Source organism: Branchiostoma floridae, chromosome 19 (assembly GCF_000003815.2).
Source record: "Branchiostoma floridae strain S238N-H82 chromosome 19, Bfl_VNyyK, whole genome shotgun sequence".
Lineage (NCBI taxonomy): Eukaryota > Metazoa > Chordata > Leptocardii > Amphioxiformes > Branchiostomatidae > Branchiostoma > Branchiostoma floridae.
The window spans coordinates 2,911,798-2,932,373 of record NC_049997.1 but is presented as its reverse complement, the minus strand read 5'-3'; the positions used below and the strand labels follow the sequence as shown (position 1 = coordinate 2,932,373).

Sequence of the window (20,576 nt, the reverse complement as noted above, 5' to 3'; positions counted from 1 at the left end):
GCTAAATGTTACTTAATTTGTCAGAAGTGATACTAGTAGTTCACTTTTAACGTCACATGTCATATGTTAGAACGTTGACTGTCCTGGGTATCATAAAATGGTGGCAGACTCGACTCGTGGGAGGTATAGTGGGCTGCAATCATCAGTACATTAACCCCATTATTTTGCCCATGGGCAGCCACATTGTCCCAGCAACAGAACTTCAAGGCATTCTGTTGTGAGCAACAAACCAAATCTATTTTGAATTTTTTGTAACAGCTCTAACGTTATGTCCCAATGTCCGTGTTATGACACCCTTACGTTTCGATGTCCCTATGACACTGTTTGTGTGCATTTTTGTGCACCTGTTGTGCTTATTTCACTTCGAATGGTCAAACCTCTCGAGTAAAAAAAATCAAATCTCTTGCAATTTGTTATAGCCACAGATGTTGTTCATTGCTGAGAATATAGACATTTCAAAGAATACACAAAGTCAAAACTGATGCTCATTGTGTTTTAATTATATTCCCTTGCTCCAGATAACACAAATACATTCTTTAATAAGGTTCCTTTTCCAAACGAACCACTTTCCCCTTATTCCAAAATAAATGTACTTGGGGAAAGCGTCTCAAGCCTTGAGGCACAACCACACACTTAAAGACTCACAATGTCTTCTGAGGAAACGTTCGTGGACACATGGTCACATCATCACACATTCTTCTACACTAGCTGTTCGTTGTCTTGCCATTGTTTCAATACCAGCTACCATAACACAATGCTTTATCTGACAGAAAGAATCCCTGCATAAGAAAACTATTCAAAGGAAAACTTCCTAGCGTCTACCTACTGAAATATAATAGCGAATCACAATCATTCCATAAGTGAAGGGATTCTACTTAATATAAACAATAGCATATCTAGAGACTAACAGCAGTTTTACATGGCCTATAGCTACTATATAAAGAGCAATCAAATCAACACTGGAGCAATAACCGTGACACAGTCCGGCCTTCACAAATCGTTTTTCTCTCGCCACGTACACGAGTTGGCACAAACGTCAGACGACCACATGAGACAGAACGTTTCCTGTGAGTGTCAAGCAGGCTTAATAAATGCACCTGGGGCATCTGAACAAATGTTGCCCTCACCCACCACATAATGTTGATCTACAAGTTCATACTCTACTACTTTGTAAGGTTAATCAGCTTCAATACCTATAATAGTAATAATTTTTTTTCTCGTTTTGTTCTATGCTAATTTTTTTCTTCTCTCACCATGCTCTTTTCATATATGCTGTGTGATATGATAAAATTAGAATTTGAACAGAAAATCATACTGGCAACTTTCAAGTGCTTTCAAAAGCTTGACTAGGTTTATAGCAAAGCATATGTACATTCGTACAAAGTTTGTCTTAAATATATGCTACACATTTGTTATGGACATTCCTGCAATCTTGCATTGAAAGTTAATTAATCAAAATTGCTAACACAAACCACTAAGTCATCATTGAAATAAATGTGGTAAGAATTATTTGGTCTTTGCACTGTTATGCATTCAAAAACATGTAGCGTTTAACATTATACAGAGTTTGAAGCTGCCAATGTACAAGCATACTGTGCTTAAAGAATACGTATTTGTTACAAAATGTGATCCTTAAGATCAAAAGTGACAACTTGTCTAATAACTGTACTAAAGAAATACAAAACTGTAGTTGAATGTCCGTATCAATGTTTACAGTATTCATACATGGGTACGATATGCCTGTAATATAACATTATATGCCTGTAATGCACAAGTCATGTAGAAATTGTACAAAAGATCATAAATGATACAAACGGAAAAAGGCTAAACTTCATAAACAACATTCCATTGTAAGCTATACCCTTAGAGTCACAGTAGAGTACAGGGTGATTTTCACACAATGTAGGTAAACCAATTACTCTTCAAGTTCCAATCTATTTGCTAATAAATACATATACAAATTTAAAGCAGTCCATTTCAGATCTCCACTTTCTCAGTGCATCAAAAAATTTTAAATCAGAGTAACAAGATATCCAAATCAGGACATAAAGTAGCTTTATGAAAGTGGGATGTATCTATATCTTAAGTACTTTTTTCCGTCCTCAAGTAATACAGATTATGAAAGAAAATCAAATTGCCATCAAAATTTTATTAACTGTAAGAATCACAAAAGGTTTTGTATCAGGAAAGGTGCTTTTTTATCATACTTTTTTTTATTCTGACTGTTCCTACATCTTACATGGAGCAAAAAATGCCTCAAAATGTCATGACAACAAAAATGGAAGGTCATTTTTTACACTTATTTAAAATTTGCATTTCTATAGCACAAACTACAAAAGGGAAAAAACAAAACTTGATAGCACCTTCCTTTCATATCATCTTAACTTTCTTTGTTAATGATACAAGTTTTTTTTTAAATTACGCTATTGTAGATTCTTTTGAACAGCCTTGTACAAAATATCTCTGATCATCTCTCAGTCATTACCGCTGACAATTTTATTACCATATCATGATTTCTTTTCAATAATAATACAACTTAAAGGACCCTTCGTCTTTGGACTTTGTTGCTTGATTTTCTTCCGTGAATTGCGAGCCGTCCCCTGGCCACATTACGTGTCATATCAAACACCGTGTAGAGACCTGAAAGGAAAAGAAGTCAGTGAATTTTTAAAATTAACAATGAAAAGAAAAAGAAATACTATATACAACCTTTATTAATTGCTTGTGGCATCAATGACACCAATATGCCACATTTCCTGATAACATTCTACTACTGTAACAATACATATCAGCAAGATTTAATGAACATAAAAGGTTGTACAAAATATACAATGTTCTTTTAGAACATCAAATCTTACAAATCATACAAGTCTTGGAGAAGCAAATGGAGCAAATATTACATGTATTCTATCTTTCATGCAAGTACATCTTTGTTATCACAGTGACAATGATTATGAACTTCTCAAAAGAACTTTTTTTCTAAGCCGGGGTTAGGCTCTAAACTAGCTGTCATGTTTACTCATAAAAAAATGTACTTATCTGGAACATGTCTCTTATAACCTGTCAGTTATCTTATAGGGCTAGTATACCTGAGCCTTTGTTCCAGCGCTGTTGACGTCTGTTTGTCCACAAAGCGTGACACGTGGTTGGTGATACCGGTGGGAGGTTTGACAGGCGAGGCCAGGTTAGCTTCTGGTACAGACAGGAGCTCTTTACACACCTGCCCAACAAGGTCTCCCCTGGGAAAAGAGCAAAATACATTTGTATAGAAATACATTCGTTCAAGAAGGCCAATCTTGCAAATGTGGACAGGTGCTCAGTATAGACAGGATTCTTTGGTTAATGGGAAAAAAGTAAGGAACCACTAAAAAGTGCTTATGAGCTTCACAAGGTGTTTTTGCATCTAAGTTTTCCTAGTATATTCTTCTCCTTCTGTAAAGCACCTAGACACAGCTTACGAGAGATTCTAAAATGCAAAGTGACTAGAAAAAAGAAGAATTGTTTGTAAAAGAAGAGAAAGAAAAATGCCACAAAGTTTCTCCCATCCTTCTTGTGATCAAAAGGAATTAATTTCCTGGTAAGAAACATTATGGAGTGACTGACATTAGCTTATAACTTAGCCCCATAATACCTACCATAGAGCCTCTTCCTCCAAGGGCGTGTCCACATCTGTGTTAAACAGGGTCTCTGCTCTGGTCAGCAGGGAACACAGGACAGACATGCCAAACTAGGGACACAAAATACAGTCAGAACAAATCAATATTATAATTTCAGTGAGGTCTGATAATAAGTATCAGCAATCAGTACACAAAATTCAACATTCTGACTTTATATGTCTTCTTATGTTGGGTTTCAGTCTTCGGACCCACAATGTACATACCGAATTGGAGGGTACAAGACACAGCCAGCAAACCTCAACTATGGTATCTCCAAAGTTCATTTGTGCATTTACACCACCAAGTTCAACATTATCGTAATCTTTTGTCAGCATTACCTTTGCACAATATCATTCCCCATTTTGCAGAATATAGAGGAAGTACATTTGTACAGTATATGTTACTACCCATATACATCTGTAAAAATACCATTCGTAAATGTTTATGATTTTGTCTGCTTGAGCTTAAATGTTAATTCAAGAAAAATTGAAATTGGATACAAAAACATACAATATACGTTTGAACCACTTATTCTAAGTTGTGTTTTAACAGCTTGTTTCTAGCATTACCTTGTTCTGTACAGCTGCAGTAAGGTTTGCCCCATCATTCCCCTGTATGATGGCCTGTAGGAACGAGGTAAGGTGGTCCAGATGGGAGTTCCTGATCACATGACTGACCGAGGACGACAGGTGAGGGAGCATCTGTAAATAAAAAAAACAAATAAATAAACAAATAAGCAACCATAAACACAGCCTGTAGGAATGAGGTAAGGTGGTTCAGATGGGAGTTCCTGATGACATGGCTGACAGAGGACAACAGGTGAGGAACTGTAAATAAATAAACAAACAAATAAACAGACAATCCAATAAACAGCATGTTGGAAGATGTTAAGGTGGTCCTAAAGACATGGCTGACTGAAGAGAACAGGTAGTGGGAGAAATGGTACTGGGAAAATGTTTTAATTCTGTTTACAGGGCTCGAAATTCATTTTGGGGATTAGGTGCACTGGTGCACCCAGCTTAAAAAATTGGGTGCACCAAAAAACTTTTGGGTGCACCACTTGAATTTAAGTAGAATGTCAGAAAAACCTAATAACAAAACCTAGTTACATACTATCAAATTCTTAAACAAGTACAATGTACCATGACAGACATACTTATTATCTTTCTAACACTTAGATGTCAAGAATATGATGTATACTAGTATACTTTGGTATCTTTACATAGTTTTACATAAATCCAAGAAAATATTTGGGTGCACCCTGTGCACCCACAGAAAATAATTGGGTGCACAACTCCAATTTTGGGTGCACCTGGGTGCACATGCACCCAGTATTTCGAGCCCTGGTTTATAAACTAGAAATGTATACAATCATGTATTTGTTGTTTCTGTGTCATGTAATTTGCACAGCACTCTAACACTGTCATGAACAAAATAAGTCAGGAACGGGAAGTTCTCAATGCTTTTGAACAGTTTGTCCTTTGTGCCTTAGCACCAGGGCTGCAGTATTCACAGTTTAAGCTAGGTGGCACTGCAGCACTGCTTACCTTGTGCTACCATAGGATCTGCTTGCAGTTTAGGCTATATTACAATGAACGACCCGTCACACAGAACTTTGACACGACAAGCTGCAAGCAGTGCTTAGAGCAATCTAGAGGATGCTTTTTAACATCTCTAAATAAAGCTACAAACAGATTAACGACTAACCTCATCCTGAGTGTCCTTCCTAATAAGGATAGCGAGGTTCCGTAGCACACAGGTGACCACGGTCGCTGCGTTGTCCCGGGGCAGGATGGGAAGGACGCGCCCCACCAGAGACTTCCCCTTCCGGATACACATCCAGTGGAGAAACTGGTCATCATTGCTGGACGAAAGGATTGGAATGTTTTTCAAAATTTGGCATCTTCATCGTTTCATTTTCTAACAATTTTCGTTAAGCCAAGGGAAGAAAATGTTGTGTTTCCTGTCTCCCTACCTACCTTTCAAAAACCTGTCCACCAGTTAAAGTACTGATGATGACATAATGAATGAAAGGCCTTTATTGTACATTCATGCTTCAACAAGCTAAGTACAGTTCGTAGCAACAAAGCACAATTTGATATAAACTTAATACCATTTTCTACAACAAAGGGGCTTTCTAGTGCAGTTTCTTTTACCCTGCCCAAACATGCAAACCAGGGATAAACAAGTCCACTAGCCCTATTGTCCAGGGCAAGTGAAAGTGCTGTTCGGGCAAGTGCATGTCCTACCCCACTTGTCCGATCGGGCAAGTAAGATTTTTCCATTGATTTTAGTGCAATTTTGATATACTTGTTACTTTTTGTGACATCAAGCAATTGTCTACAGAGAATTCCATTGCTGGAAGTTAAAATGCATATACTAGTAACAGTGACATTTGAATTTTGGGCAAGTGAAAAATTGGTTCGGGCAAGTACATTTTTTATGTGCTTGCCCGATAGGACAAGTGGATTTTAGAAAACTTGCAACCCTGCAAACTACTTTCTGAAGTACCTTTGCATTTCTAAATACAGTACATTGTATTTCAGCCTATTCTCCATATACTGTTAGTATTATTATTCCAGTTATCACAAACCTTCCATCAGCTGTAAGCCCAAAGTTGTTGTAGATCTGGTGAACCATCCCTATCCTGGCCTCTAGGAGACTTCTCCTGTAGAGAAAAATGTAAGTATGTTATGTTATGGACAGTGCATGATTTTTGTCTCCTATAAAAATACTGTGCTATTGGCTACAGGCTTTGCAAAAAATATGATTTTAAGTCTACTAAAGTATGCTTGGAGCAATAAATCATTCATTCATTCACTTACATATCACAAAGTCACTGGATTTTAATGCATAATGTAAAAGAATGATGTACAATGAGTGAGTGTACAATGTCATGTAAAAGACAACAACTTCATTCTTTGTCTATGAAACTTGTACAGCAATCTGACAAATATTTATTCAAGCAACTGGATATGATGGAAAATTAGTTTGACTTATGCTTTTCCCCAATCATATCCAGTTGCTTGAGTAACTATTATATGGCAAATCTTGTTTCCTGGATGTCTTCCAATATTTGATTGCTAAGCAGTTGCAACATCTAGTAGATGTTACTAGGGTGTTATTATAGATAATAAGCTACAAAATACAACTTTAAATCAGCCCTGTGAAAAACCGCTATCAGACTGTGCAAAAGATGAAGAGAGTCACTTAATCACCTCATTTCCAATATTAAATACAAATGCAGAAAATCTGACAAACCTTTCTTCCTCAGAAACACTCATGACTTTTTTCTCGATGTCCTCTAGCTCCAGCATGACAGAGTAAGTTTTCTCTATCAGCAGCAGCAGCTCCCGGCGCCGGTGGTCCTTCCCGATACCAGACTTCATGTCGTGGTCCTCCTCTGCGTGGGCCGCGAAGTCGATCAGCTTCCGAGGGTTGTTCACGCTCGAGACGGACACTCGCCCGAGGGTGTGCTCGAAATGGGCTGAAGAACAGAGGGAACAATTACGATTACAGTATACAGTCATTTATGTCATACCCGTGACGCAAAAACGTTCGATACGGGTGTTTCGGACCGGCTGATAACTTTCCGTACGGCCCGGGGTTATCACACAGGCTCCATTCGAATAAATCGAACTGTTTCGAGTGGGCCGAGTACGGCGCCATCGAAAGTTCGAATACCTGATTTGGACATTGGAACATTACTGTTGCAACGCTGTTTTTTTCGAGGGCACCAAATTTGTTCAACTTCTGGCGCATTTCGCATCAAAACATGGGTTTTCTCAGGTGGGTATGACATAAATAAAATACAACACGGTGTATTCCGCATCACCCTCGGTCTCAGCCCTCCCGCGGGTCGGATCACCCTCCGGCCTTCGGGCGATCCGACCCGCGGTCGGGCTGATACCTTGGGCGATACGGAATACATCGTGTTGTATTCTATATGTACATTTTGGACTTTGTGGTTTAACAGTTTTGAGCTTTGTTCCAACACAAGGGAAACAAAGTCGATCAGCTTCCGAGGGTTGTTCACGCTCGAGACAGACACTTGTCCGAGGGTGTGCTCAAAATGGGCTGAAGAACGGAGAGAATAATCATAACTATAATATACATGTACATGGTTAACAGTTTTGAGCTTTGTTCCAACACAAGGGAAACAAAGTCGATCTGCTTGCGAGGGTTGTTGACAATCGAGACTGACACTCGCCCAAGGGTGTGCTCAAAATGGGCTGAAGATCAGAGAGAATAATTCATAACTGTAATATACATGTACATGGTTAACAGTTTTGAGCTTTGTTCCAACACAAGGGAAACAAAGTCGATCTGCTTGCGAGGGTTGTTGACAATCGAGACTGACACTCGCCCAAGCGTGTGCTCGAAAGAAGAGCAAAGAGAATAATTCTTGCTCATGTGTATTTAATTTATCCTGTTACAGTACTGTAAAAGGGCAAAAATGGACAAATGCTTCACCCCTAACATGTTAGCTCACTGTACAAGGGGCACTGTTGCGGCACTGAGGGGTTTGAAAGATTACTCAACGAATTTCAGAGTAAAGAACAATTTTCTTCCATTTTGTGTAATTTTTGTTGTCTTCAAAGTTATACTTTTACGTAATATGCAATATCTACATTATAAAAAATCATGCTTTCTTATCTCCTACTATGTCCTTCTGTACAGTAGTCACTACACATACTGTTTTTCATGATTCTTAATACTAGTGATATTTCCCTACCTGGTTTATAAGTCTTGTGTTCTTGTTTAAGTTGGGGGGTGATGAGTTTCGGGGGGCTGGAGCCAGGTCCATCCCCCTCCCCACTGGTACCCTGGGAGGGGGGTCTCTCTGCCTCCTGGGCCATCTTCTTAGACATGTAGGCCTGGCAACAACATAGTTTCATTTTTTAAAAACAATTCTAGTTTTATGTCGTTCACTCCAAACAAACAACATATCTGCGATATAGGCTTAAGAATTAAGCAGATACATGTAACACCAAGACTTAAGTTATATTTTTATACATCATTTAAATTTTACATTGTTTACTCCACAACCAAATACAATATGTATAACTGGGAATAAAGCAGATGATATCAAGTTTTACTTTTCAAATATTCTAATCTTATGTTGTTCACTCCAACCAAATGCAATATATTTTTATAACATATCTGACATGTATGCTTAGGAATAAAGCAGATGTTTTACTTTTTATATATTATTCTAACTTTACATTGACTGTTCAATACAACCTGATTTTTTTCAGGTCTATTTTTTTCTTTGGGTTGCTGCTCTGTAGCTGTAACATCTGGATCTTCACCACCCACTTCTAATTACTAACCGGATAGTAGTACTCCCCTATTTACTAACCTGATAGTAGTACTTTCCTAACTACTAACCTGATAGTAGTACTCCCCTAATTACTAACCTGATAGTAGTACTCCCCTCATTACTAACCTGATAGTAGTACTCCCCTAATTAATAACCTGATAGTAGTACTCCCTAATTACTAACCTGATAGTAGTACTCCCTAACTACTAACCTGATAGTAGTACTCCCTAATTACTAACCTGATAGTAGTACTCCCCTAACTACTAACCTGATAGTAGTACTCCCCTAATTACTAACCTGATAGTAGTACTCCCCTAACTACTAACCTGATAGTAGTACTCCCCTAATTACTAACCTGATAGTAGTAGTCCTCCATCATGGGGTTGCTGCTCTGTAGCTGTAACATCTGGATCTTCACCACCCACTCCTAACTACTAACCTGATAGTAGTACTCCCCTAATTACTAACCTGATAGTAGTAGTCCTCCATCATGGGGTTGCTGCTCTGTAGCTGTAACATCTGGATCTTCACCACCCACTCCTTCTCACGCTGAGTCATCAGGCCCGCGTACTCGTCACGAGGCTCCCCGCCATGGAACCCTCCCGGCCCGTCACGCCAGTTCCGGTTACCATGGGGACCAGGTCCGGGCATGCCCCGCCCGCCGGGGTGGTGGCCACTGGGTTTTAAGGGAGCAATAAAGATAATTATGGTAAAGTCATGTCCGATATTTAATTGAAAGGAAATAAATACATTTGTAGGTGTGACCCAAAAAAAGATTTTTGGTTGACCAAGACCCCAAATTCTTTAATCAACCTACATGACTGTATGAAGTACCACTTTTCAAATGCTGCTATCACTATAATTATTACCTCCTTACCTCCATGAAATTTCATGGAGGTTATATTTTACCCTGTGTTTGTCTGTGTGTCTGTGTGTCTGTCTGTGTGTCTGTCTGTGTGTAAACAAAATAACTCAAGAACGGCTTGGTGGATTGGTTTCATACTTGGTGTGTTGGTAGGGTGTGATGAAAGCTGGAAATGATTAGATTTTGGTCCCCCTAGCGGCTTCCCTTGGTACTGCAGCGCAACTTCCGGGTTTGCTATCTCGTGTTCTGAGCAAGCTATGGTCACGATTTTTAAGTTTTAGATAGCTCTTGTGCTCAGAAATAAGTGACATAAGTTTGGGCCCCCTAGCGTCTAGTTTTGGGAAAGCAGGGGCATTTTTGTCAAAAACTTCTGAAGACGATAACTCAAGAAGGGAACAACGGATTTTCATCATTTTTCGTATGTAGGTACCTTAGACAATGTTTTACAAGATAAGATACTAATTATGCAAAACAGGATTACATTTGCATAATTAATGAGAATATTCTATCATTGCATTTTTTTCAATGTATCTCTTGTTCCAGACATGCTATGGTTTTGATATTTTGGTGGTAGATAGCTTTTGGTATCATGAAAAAGTGGGGCAAGTTTCAGCCCCCTAACATTTAATTGTGGAACTGCATGGGTGTTTTTGTCAAGACACTCCAAAGAGGATAACTGCAGAAAGAAACGATGGATTGCCTGCATTTTAGGCATGCGGGTAGCTTAGGCAAAGATGTTCATAATGATATACATGTTATGCAAATGAGGACTTAATTTGCATAATTAATGAGGAAATTGTATAGTTCCATTGTTTTCAATAACTGGACCTCAATACATGTAACACATGTTAATTACGATAGGTGGAATATAAGCAGATACCAAATATGGTAATGAGGAACTTATTTGCATAATTTATGTAAAAATTGCAAAACCGCTTTATGATTAATAATGGGAATTTTATAACTGTGACATGTGTACGTTAGTCAATGATGAACAAAACCATGCATAAATTATGTTAATGTGTTAGTCAATTGCATGAAAGTTACGAAAGCTTTAAATTTTCATGGAGGTATGAGGTCGCCGAACTCTAGTTTTTAGTTGGATTTTCATTAACAAGATATTACTAATATGTTCCATTTGATTTGACTCTGGAATTTTTCTCTTCTTGTTTTGGTGTCTTCTAAGCCCATGTGGGCTGGGCAACTTAGCCACAAGACATGCTAATAAATCATAAATTATATATTCATCCATCCATTTATCCATCCATCCTTTCATTAATCCATCCATCCATCCAACCATCGATCTATCCATTCATAATGGGTTTCAAACAAATTGCTAAGTAACAAAGATAGGTAGATAAGTTAGTTCAGTTTCTGTACCCTCTCTGCCTCTGCCTGAACTGCTGTTCCCTCTGCTGTAGGATCTGCCGATGGTAGGGGTGTAACAGCGCCGTGTCATTCATAGGGGAGCCGCCAGGGGGGCCCTGGTGGGGGGGAGGGGGCATTCTACTGGATAAACACAACAGGAGAAACATGAGATCTTATGAAAAAATAAACAAACTTTGTATAATACATGCAAAAATACAGGCAAAAAGGATTCTTTTGTTCTGAAAAATTAAAAAAAATGCTCAGCCAAACTAAATCGCAATCAACTTGTCACAAAATAAGATTAGGACTCTAATAGGAGACGGTATGTTTTCCAAAAAAATCATCATCAGTTTCGGATAGTTGTCTGAAATGTGTGACCAAATTCAGATCAAGTTGCTTGAGTAATTGCTTTTTGGCCTTTGGCACTACTTTGTTGGCCAACACACCACTTTTCATATTGGAGATGAGACAATCCTAGTAAATGGTCCATTTACAGGTGTCTCTTAAAGTAAGGGAAACGACCGAAATGAACGGATCAAATCATAAAGCAGCTCTCACTATTATGTATTTGTACCATGTATGTAACATCTGTGTATAAACTATAACTGTATAGACTTATAAGACTCATTAGGACTTTAAATGATGCAGACTGTATCTCTGTTATATACTTTGTCGGACCCTTGCCTCTTCCCTCACGACCTCAATGTAAAGGGGCCTGCAGGCCGATTTGAGCTTTCATGAATAAACAAAGGTTCAAACAAACAAACAAATTCCTATTGCAAACAGATGAGGGGAGGGCAGACTTACCCATGTTGGAAGGGTGATCTTGGCATAAATGGCATGAGCCCAGGGCCAGGGCCCGGACCAGGGGACGACACCCTGTCCCCCCCTCTCATCATGTGTGGTGACATCCGCTCTCCTCCTCTCATCATGTGGGGGGAGAACCCCATGGGACCAACCATTCCGGGACGGAGGGGTGTTCTGGGGAAGGGCGGGCGCATGGGAGGGGTGGGGTGGCCGCGAGGGAGGGGGTGTTGAGGGGGTGGGGTGGACATTCCGGGTCGGGCGTTGTGGAATCCTGGAGGGGGGTGGGGGCCAGGAGGAGGGGGGTGGGGGCCAGGGGGAAGGGAGTGGGGAGACTGAAGTGGTCGCTGTAAAGGCATGCCACCTGGGCCCTGGAAGATAGAAATATGAAGTTACTTAATATTGGAACCATTACAAATTAATGAAAAGTTAAAGTTAATTTGAAATAAACATTTTCAATGTAAAAAACACAAATAAAGTTGATTTAATGTGATAGTGTTGCATTTTCAAGCCATGAACAGGCGAAAGACAAAAAACAAAAGTTCAAAATAATGTACATATTCAAGTTATGCTGTGCACATGTCTAATTTTGTTTCTTTTTCACATTTTTTTTTCACATCATGATTTTCACATACTAACTCTTTGAGGGATTCACAATGGAAAACCCCTTGTAATGTAAACAATATTCTTCTCAACCCCGACTAGCGACTGGAAATACAAAAAATGTACATTAAAATCTTAACACTGACCTGCATGGGCATCCCTGGAGGCATGTGATTGGTCCGGGGAGGGGTTCCTATGGGGTGCATACCGAGTCCACCCCTGGGGTGATGGTTACCCTGCGGGGAAGCGAAGGACACACCCCCGGGGGAGATGGCTCTCCCCAGGGGTGGGGAAGGTGCAGCCCTGTTTCCCGACCCCCGGAGGTCGCGTTCTATTTCCTCGAGCGTGCGCGCAGATGAGGGCACCAGGGGAGGGGATGACTTTCTTGGAACAGCAGAGACAATCGCAGAGTCCTGTATAGGAAAGAAAAGTATCAGAAGTCATCAAATTTCAACTCTCTTTGTTTTATTTTAATGACTATCCATATTTTACCTGTAGTTTTACAATATCAGCAAATAGAAAGTCATGCACATTAATTACCTTTAGGTAACTTGAAGGTAAATGATGACAACAAACTCCAGTTCTGTTGCAATGATATGACAAACATTCACCTTAGGGACAGTACGGCATTTAGCGAGGGGGGAGGGCCGGTCGCCAGGGGGGGGAGGGCCAAGCAAAAAAATATTTTGCCAGGGGGAGGGTCTAGCAAAAAATTTTTGACTTGGGGGGAGGGCCAAGCAAAAAAAAATAGCCTGATCTGCCAGCAAAATATGTCCCTTGAAATCCAAGAAACGGCGTTTCGGAGGGTCAAGATTTCAAAATTTTTCTGGACCTCTGCAAGGGATCGCCCAAGGTTGGCGCTCGGGACACAGTGAAAATGCGAAAGGGAGGGGGCGGGGCTTATGCATGACGCCCTCGAAAACCTTTTTCACTTACAGAAATGTTATTAAACTCTAGATTAGTCTGCCAGCAAAATTTACCCGTCTTATTGCCCTCAAAATGTAAGAAATGGCGTTTCAGAGCTCGAGGGTAAATACAAATGTATTTGCAAATTTCCCTGGATCCCTTTTGACGTGACCGGCCTCGCGCCTTTAATGACCGACATCGTGATAATGTGTTGGGGGGGATTTAATTTTGTATTTCTAAATTGAAATGCCATTAAAGTTAGCTTTGTTTGTCAGCAAAATATTTCCCTCAAACTGAAGGAAATAGCTTTTAAGAGGGTCAAGATTTCAAAAGTTTCCCGGACCTACCTTGCGATTCTCCGTGCCTTTGGCGCCGGACATGGAACGTCGTTCTCAAAAATTTGAAACCCTCGTATTTTTTTTTCATAGAAATGTCATCTAACCAGCAAACTTTCCCATAAAAAAGCAATGCAGGAAATCGTGGCAAAAAAGCGTGGCATTTCTAAAAGATCTCCTGCAAGTCTGCGTTCTCACGCCCGCCGGCGGCTAGAGAGAGGCCGGTCTACCCCGCCGTGGGAAAATCAGCGTCACGCGTCGGCGCCCCCCTCCCCACTACAGTTTTGGTTAGTCGAATCGTGCTTTCGTTTTGGTTTTCATTTTCCCCCCCGATTTACCGTAAGTTATTACCACCACAGAACCAAGAAAAAGTCCAAAATATATGTAAATTGAAAATAGTTTCCGTCAAGCCGCTCAGGCCCGCGAGCTGCAATACGTAAATTTAGGGAGCGGGGCGCTCGCCGCTTCGTGGCGCAAATCTACTAGAAATCCAGATACAAATGCTTTTTAGGTGTTGTTTTAATATCAAAACAATGAAATAGCTTCTATAAAGCAAATATTTATGCCTCTATGAAGCAGATATTTATCCCTCTATTAAGCAGATATTTTGAGCCATTCTGTTTTCCTTTTTTTACTAGGGGTGAGAGATCTGCTTCGCGATGAAAATCATGAAAAAGTATGATATGACGCAAAGCACATTTACAAATGGGAGCGCAGTGTTTTATTGGCGTCTTGAATATCTTTATAAGTTGATAGGAGGGGGAGGGCCTAGCAAAAAAATTTTTACTTGGGGGGAGGGCCTAGCAAAAAAAATTTTACCTGGGGGAGGGCCTAGCAAAAATTTTTGACCTGACCCTCTGGCGACCGGCCCTCCCCCCTCACTAAACGCCGTACGGTCCCTTAGGTGTTAGTAACTGTGAGAGGAGCTGTCATTGTCATCATTCACAAATGTTTCAACTCTTTGTAATAGAATGTCTACTACTGTATTTTCTACCATTTTCGAACACTGCAAATGGGTAGGAGGGCTGGATAGAAGGCAATCTACACATATATTTTGTAAGTTTTAATGACAGCAAAGAAGCCTGCATCTTTTATGTGGATAATACATGGTTAAAAGTAGTTTCTTATGCCCTTAGAATTTTACAATAGATCAACAATTTACTTAGAATTTTACAATAGTAACAAGTGATCAGAGGAAAGAAGCAACACCAGATCTGTTGCACTGTAAAGTTTCCAGAGAAGAAAAGGACAGAACTACACTCCAGGAAAACAAAACCATGCTGCGAACCTGCAAAGAAGCCTGTGTCTTATATGTTCTACATGGTTAAAAGCACTAATTTATGCCGTAAGAACTTTTGAAATAGACGCAACAAGTCAGAGGAAAGAAGGAACATATATCTAATTTAACTGACCATTTGTTTGATTTTGACACCATTTCCGACAATCTGAAACTTTCTATAGTTCTTAGAGGTTCGCCTACATTCAATGCTGAAATCAATTCCAAGCTTATGTTATTCACTCAAAAGTTCATTGATCTTACTCAGCGTTTTTAGTCCTACGACTCCTACTGTTCTATTTCATGTGTAGAATTTACTGCATTTATACATCATTGAATTGTTACTTTGTACATGGGGTGGGTAGGGGTGTTTTTGGGCACACACGATGTTAGTCGATTAGTTTGTTCAATTATTGTTTCTAATGTTGTTATATCTGTATTCATGTATTCAAATGTATGTTAAGTGGCACTGTTAAAATAAGTTTTTTTAACTTGAGTGCAGTGTCACTTTGTCCTGTCTGCTTTTATGTTGAATAAAAAAAAAAAAAAAGAAGGAACACCAGATCTGCTGCACTAAAGAAGTTTCCAGAGGAGAAAAGGACAGAACTCCACTCCACTATAACACGACCACGTTTCGTACCTGGAAAGCGGATGAAATCCCTACCTCCATGGGAAGCGTACGCGGCTCGGCGGGCTCGGACGGGCGCTGCAGGATCGTGACCTTGTTTCCCATCAGGGCACTGCGCGACGGCGAGCTCCAGATACTCTGTCGTCCGGGAGAAATCTGTGCAGCGATTGGTCAAACAAGTTAGGATAGTAGTACAGTGGAAACTAGCTATTTGCAAAACACTTTGTCGCAAAAATCGGTTAGTTGCAAAGAATTCTGAAATCCAAAACCATTTCCCATTGGCGCTATTGTATACAGCACCCCATATTTGTAAAGCTCAAATCGGCTAATGGGGAAAAATAATTCAAGTTACAACGCATGTTAACCCCGAAATATGCCAAACAAATCACCAGAATCAGCAGGAATAAACCAAAATTTTCCCGTATAAAGATAGCGAGCGGCCCGGCGGTTGCCGCGGGGAATCATGGGATACTACACATGACGCTGCGTCCGCCATCTTTGTTTTCGTGATGGAAATGTTTTGAAAATGACACTGTCGACTGTTGCAAAATTTCAGTGTAATCTATGGACATCGTAACTGGAAAATTTGTAGATATGAAGACTAACAGTTTATTTATGCGTTAGTCATGAGTATTTTTGCGAAGTACATAAAGTTTGTCTGAAAACCAAGAGCGTTTTCGTCCAACAACGTAGCGATGTTTTTCGTCTATGTATCACATGTCGACAAATCTTACGTAGTAAGCGCGTGCACTGTGCCTTTGATCAGTTCTCTATTAATCAAAACACTTGTTCATTTGGCAAATTTAGAATACGTTTGCATATGTACCTCGTTTTTTTCGGTAGCTTAACGTGTTTTAGCAGTGTTAATTTCTTTGTTTTCTTCAAGCCGATACTGTAGACGAGACGTAACAGATCTTTTGATGCATCGTGATTCGTTCTTCGACACTAAAATGTCATAACAATATCACAATTACCGATAAAAGATAAATTTGCCACTGAAAGTATATTTGTGGAGTTAAATGAAATTATGGACTTGATTATTTGTGGTAGAAATGATTGTGTTTGTATTCTTTGTGTCAATGCGTGCGGTGCGTTCACCGATGCCCCCCTCCCCCATCCCCACTCAGGTCATTTCGAGCAACATCTATTAATCGGGAACGCCGGTTTGTCGGGAAAATTTAGCTGGCAAATGGCCTTCCCTAATAAGCGGCTTCCACTGTATATGTTTACTTTCTATACTGTGAAAGGGGAAATTATTGTGAGGATTTAATTTCATGGCAGGAAGAAAACAGAGCGTTTACTGTGTTTTGAATTTTGTGGTTGAAACTTGCTTGCAGGGTTTTTGTGGTTGAAACTTGCTTGTAGGGTTTTACTGAAAGCGGGGAACTGTTTGCTAAGAAGAGGTTACCACAAAAAATGTGAACAGAAAACCACTGCAAACATTTTAGTACCTACTGCCCAAGAAGACCACTCAGCAGACCAATATAATCTGGTCTATGTCATGTGGACAGGTGGTCACTTTAGACAGGATTCTTAATGCCATTGTGTCAATGGGAAAAATTATCTAAGAAACCACCAAAAGTCCTTATGTGGTAGTAGAGGTTTAGCAGTACCGCTATTAGCAAATACTAAGAACTCAGGCATGATACCATAGACAGGTCACATACCAAAGTTTCTGCCTGCAGCAGTGCAGGGGGCGAGGCTGTGTTGTTGCAAGCAAAGATATACTAAGAACTCAGGCTTGATACCATAGACGGGTCATACCAACGTTTCCGCCTGCAGCAGTGCAGGTGGTGATGCAGTGTTGTACCGGTCCGGAGACAGCGGCCCTTTCCGTATGCTCATGATGGCGGGGTCATCGAACTCATCCTCCAGCATCAGCTGATTGATGCTGCGCTCCATGTCCTCCGCCAGGCCCTGACCTCTGACCTGCCCCAGGGCATCCTGGGAAAAGGGGATGGCCTGGCTGCCGCCATCTCTCTTCCTGAGCTCCTCGAGTTCTGCTAGCTTCTTGTGATTTGTCTCCCAGTCCCCATCATCTGGAATAAGGTGGAATGTTGTAGTTTCTCAAGATCAACATTTTTGTTTCTTGATGATCTTGTTGCACTTGCAGTTTTACCAAAAACAAAATGTTACATGTGTGTTTCTAAGTATAAAATGTACATGTATGTTTCTGTACAAGACGATACATTCCTGTGTGTTACTGTTACTAAGGATAAATAATATCTCTATTTTTCATTTTTATTTACTTCAGATTTACCACAAAGCAAAATCAATTTTGTAACATGGAGGTCAGATTTTTTGGGACAGTCTACAGTGTGTAGGTGGAATCTTTTTTTTCTGTTTCAACAAGAAAATTTCCATCCTGGGACTGAAGGACAGGTCCTGGAGACAGTCCTGCACAACACTGATCCCCCAGAATTTTTTAGTATAGTGGAGGGGCTGGCAAAAATAACCAGAACAAACGTGCTGTGCTTTCATGAAAATGCGTTCATTTTGCAATGACAGTGGGTGTCAAATACTACAAGTTTAAAAGTGGTTCCTTTGCTGTGAAGTGGCTAAATGACTATTGTTTTGATCATCGCCAATTCACAAGTTTTTGCAGACAATGCCATCTAGAAAAGTCATGACACTTGGCACAAAAATCTGTGAATTTTCATTAACTTTAGCAAAACTATCCAAGAAAATAGGGAAGAAACACACTAAATTTCAAAAGTAGTATAGTGGAGCTGGGCTATGAGTATAGTGGAGGGTCTCCGTTATTCCGTCCTCTGGGGAGGACTCTGACTGATGATGTGGTTTCTTACCAATGGCCCCGGATCCAAAGGTATCATCATTCAGTCGGTCAAAGTCTTCCTCCAACTCTGCCTCAGCTGACAACCCGAGGTCATCTTCCCCCTACAGGGACAAGAAGAAAGAAAGTTCTGGAAAAATGCTGACGGGTGCATATTTTGGGGGAAAAAGCCTAGATGTTAAACAAAATGACATGAAAAGAGAGTGGTTTAATATCGAAATCTTGACTTGGGCTATTTTCTATGAGAAGACATTCAGTGCTCGAAATAGCCACTTGCACACTTGCAAACGCAACCACATTTGCTTGGTGCAACATAATGTTAAACTCAGTGTGCAACCTGAAATTTTGTAGTTGGAACACCACTTTTCCCCCACCTTCATGTGAATATTAGTTTAATGTATTTATTTCTTGATGATAAGATAAAACATAGGGAGTTGCACGTAACTGGTAGAATACAATAACCAAGCAGATGTTGCGGAGGAAGCTACATTTGACTGTTATATAGGGCTTCTCTTGCTTGCAATGTTACATAACACAACAGTCAGCTGGTTTTCCAGAACCTTGGGTATTGGAAGTTTGACACAGAACAAATAGCGAGGAAAATGCAACAATTTAGCCTCCACAACATCTGCTTGGAGACTGAAATACACATAATAATACAAATGTTTTATTATGTGCAGAATTTGCAGTTACACAACCACTGGTGTGTTACTTATATATGTACTTCGAATGGAAACTGTAAAACACAATTTTTTTTTGCGTGAATGGACAAATATCTACTTTCCAGTGTTGTATTTAAGCGCAGTAGCTTGGTAAGGAATGTTAAACTTTCACTCTGGGGCATGTTCCCCACTCAAGTTCTCTTGTTTTGACATGTGCTGACAGTGTCCCACCCTCCCTTTCAGAAATTGACATTTCACAACAAAAAATACCGAATAAATTCCGTTTAATGACCCCAAACTGAAAACACGAAGTAAGTAATGAACCAAAGATGTAGATAAACTCGCATTTTTACTGTGTTGAAGTTTTTTAGTCTTGCTTCAAACCGGATAAAATCTGGCGGGTTCCTGTCCTTTCCTGCCCCCCTCCCCACCAACACACCCGAAACTAAAACGTCCACAGAATAAGGGCACAAAATTCCCGTATATTACAGGACATTTTATAAAGTTTAACGGTCTTGTCCGCTAGAAGAGAGACTCTAGTTGTCCCAACTTACGGGTATGTCTGCGTCGAAGCCGAAAAACGTGTCTGCCATGGCTATATCCACATTGTCCCACCTGCAAGCGGCCGCCTGCGACTACGTGAATGGCGACACACAGACCAAGAGGGTCATGGCTCACGAGCGCCACCTGGCGTTTGGAATCAGAACTTCATGGACAGTGTCATCGCTCACGAGCGCTACCTTGTAACTAATAGTCAAAGTGCAATCACATATTCAAGGCTTAAAGTAAGCAGAAACGTCTCGAAAGGCGTACGGAAATGGAGTGTTGTTTTTTTTTTGGGGGGGGGGGGCAGGACAAGAGGAAAACAACTGAAACAGAAGGAAAACATTCCACATTAGATATGCGTCTACAAAAATATTTCAATATAACACACACACCTATGGCAATTCGCTAGGTAAACCATTGTTCATCAAAACGCACAATAACATATCTTTATCTATGCGTGATCTGATGCAGTCTAGTATTATTTGGCGCCATCAACAGTGGCATTTCTACATTGATCTACATTCGTCTATATTGGCGTGACATTTTGCTTGGCAGCACGTATTTGGGCCTTTTGAAGTTCTAATGATCATAATTGGAGATCTTTTGTGAGAGCAATTCGTGCAAGGGATGTCCCACTTACAATAATGCCGCCTTCTTTTGTAAGGAAAAGAAGGTGCGAGGAGTTTATCATCGACATATTACGAGACAGATATAATTAATTTGAAAGTGAAAGAAGAAATGGAAAGCTTGACAAGGAATGTTTTTCATATATATTTCTTAGGATGAACAGTAGCATCTCATCTGACCCAC

At 40.1% G+C, this 20,576-nt stretch overlaps 1 protein-coding gene across 4 annotated transcripts; it reads right to left on the bottom strand.

Annotated features, from left to right (window-relative positions):
* Window positions 1-479: 479 nt before the first annotated feature.
* On the bottom strand, window positions 480-19,931 carry LOC118406584 (protein PAT1 homolog 1-like). 4 transcript variants are annotated; one of them, XM_035806707.1, is made up of 17 exons: window positions 19,775-19,931; window positions 18,572-18,662; window positions 17,529-17,803; window positions 15,777-15,920; window positions 12,766-13,032; window positions 12,020-12,387; window positions 11,225-11,353; window positions 9,511-9,655; window positions 9,335-9,397; window positions 8,392-8,533; window positions 6,918-7,143; window positions 6,250-6,324; window positions 5,364-5,520; window positions 4,226-4,357; window positions 3,636-3,727; window positions 3,090-3,239; window positions 480-2,640 (listed from the first exon to the last, which is right to left on the bottom strand). In XM_035806707.1, exons 1-17 carry the CDS (start codon window positions 19,811-19,813, stop codon window positions 2,622-2,624), a joined length of 2,514 nt encoding a protein of 837 aa, XP_035662600.1. In that variant the 5' UTR covers window positions 19,814-19,931; the 3' UTR covers window positions 480-2,621. The 4 variants fall into 4 exon arrangements, with proteins under 4 accessions (XP_035662600.1, XP_035662599.1, XP_035662601.1 ...); XM_035806706.1 differs by lacking the exon at window positions 9,335-9,397 and having other exon boundaries at window positions 9,448-9,655; XM_035806708.1 differs by lacking the exon at window positions 9,335-9,397 and having other exon boundaries at window positions 9,448-9,655; window positions 11,225-11,350.
* Window positions 19,932-20,576: the final 645 nt, after the last annotated feature.